Source organism: Cariama cristata, unplaced genomic scaffold, assembly GCF_000690535.1.
Source record: "Cariama cristata isolate BGI_N322 unplaced genomic scaffold, ASM69053v1 scaffold33525, whole genome shotgun sequence".
NCBI classification, from domain to species: Eukaryota; Metazoa; Chordata; class Aves; order Cariamiformes; family Cariamidae; genus Cariama; species Cariama cristata.
Window position 1 is genome coordinate 98 of NW_009619788.1, and position 1,244 is coordinate 1,341.

The following is a 1,244-nucleotide window of genomic DNA, read 5'->3' on the forward strand; positions in this document are numbered from 1 at the left end:
GGCCCAAAAGGCTACAAAGTTATACAAAACAAAACAAAAAAAAATCTTTATAGTATTGACTGTACAACAGGTGGTAGATTCTTTGCCTTTCCCTGTGTGAAAGCAGCCTCGAGCCTCCCTCTCTGCCTTGCAGTTTCCAGGGGGTTGATGCTCAGTCACTAATTTGAGATTTGTAAAAGCAGAAGCACTCACACCGTTTCACTGGGGGTCTGTGTAGAAGTTTTAACCAAAACCCTTTAAGAAAAGGTGAAAGAAATCACGGGGGCAGCTACAAACCAGTTCTTAAGATTTACAGCTTCTTTTCTAAAGTATCACATTCAGTGGGCTGGACCGTTGTTTCTGTGACGATCACTTGGTATATGCATGACAAACAAGCTTAATCTGCAGAAAGAGCTTAGTCTGCAGAAACTAATAATCTGGTTGGGAATTGGAATAAAGCGACAACTCAGTATTTAAGTCTTAGGCAGATCTGGACTCCAGCTGCTCTGAAAAATCTTGTGCTGGCACCTAGAAATCAAGTTAAATGCCTCCCTGTCTTACTATACAGGGTTTCTGAAATAGCTCAAGATTTACATGCTCGACTGTACAGCGTGCTAAGCATTTAGAAATCAAGCAGCAGCTTGCTAACTGGAGAAAGAGAGGCTGTAACATCTTTCCTTCCGTTTATCTGAAAAAGATGTTTTTGCAGCCTTTAAAATCAAAGCCATTTTTAAATAATTTCAATTCAATGCCAGGAAACTAGAAGCCCCACAGCAAAGGCTATCTACTGGCCAGGAACTGTTGCCCTTTCCTCTTAGGTTGCCTTCACTGCCAGGATTCTCTCTCTCTCTCTCCCCCCTCATCACCCAGACCCATTATAAAAAAAAGGTACAATATTTAGTCTGACAGGATTTAAGTTAAAAAATAAAAAGCTGTCCAGTCTTTTTGCTTTATCGTGAAGAGTTTGAGCTGGAGCGGCTGCGATGGCGCCTTCGTCCAGGAGATCTGGATCTTGATCGCCGGCGAACGGGGGATCTGCGTCTAGGAGACCGGGACCTGACAGAGAAGAAGGAGAAAGCTCTCATTAGGAGACAAGAGCAAGAGGTTCCAGTAATCCATCAGTTCATCTACCAACTTTTCAAACACACTCCCGCGCCCCCCTCCAAAAGCCCCTGACACACCACAGTAAAAGAGCTCCAGTGAAATACAGCCAGCTCCAGAGAGAAAAAAGGCAATTCAAACATGTACTACACAGCAGGAATATT

The 1,244-nt window shown here is 43.4% G+C and overlaps 1 protein-coding gene across 1 annotated transcript in view; it reads right to left on the bottom strand.

Annotated features, from left to right (window-relative positions):
• Positions 1–707: 707 nt before the first annotated feature.
• RNPS1 (RNA binding protein S1, serine-rich domain) overlaps positions 708–1,244 on the bottom strand; it is a 5,746-nt gene continuing 5,209 nt past the window's right edge. The window contains exon 7 of the mRNA XM_009701389.1: positions 708–1,035. Coding sequence (XP_009699691.1) covers positions 930–1,035 — 106 coding nt within the window. The 3' untranslated portion in view covers positions 708–929. The remainder of the gene's footprint in view (positions 1,036–1,244) is intronic.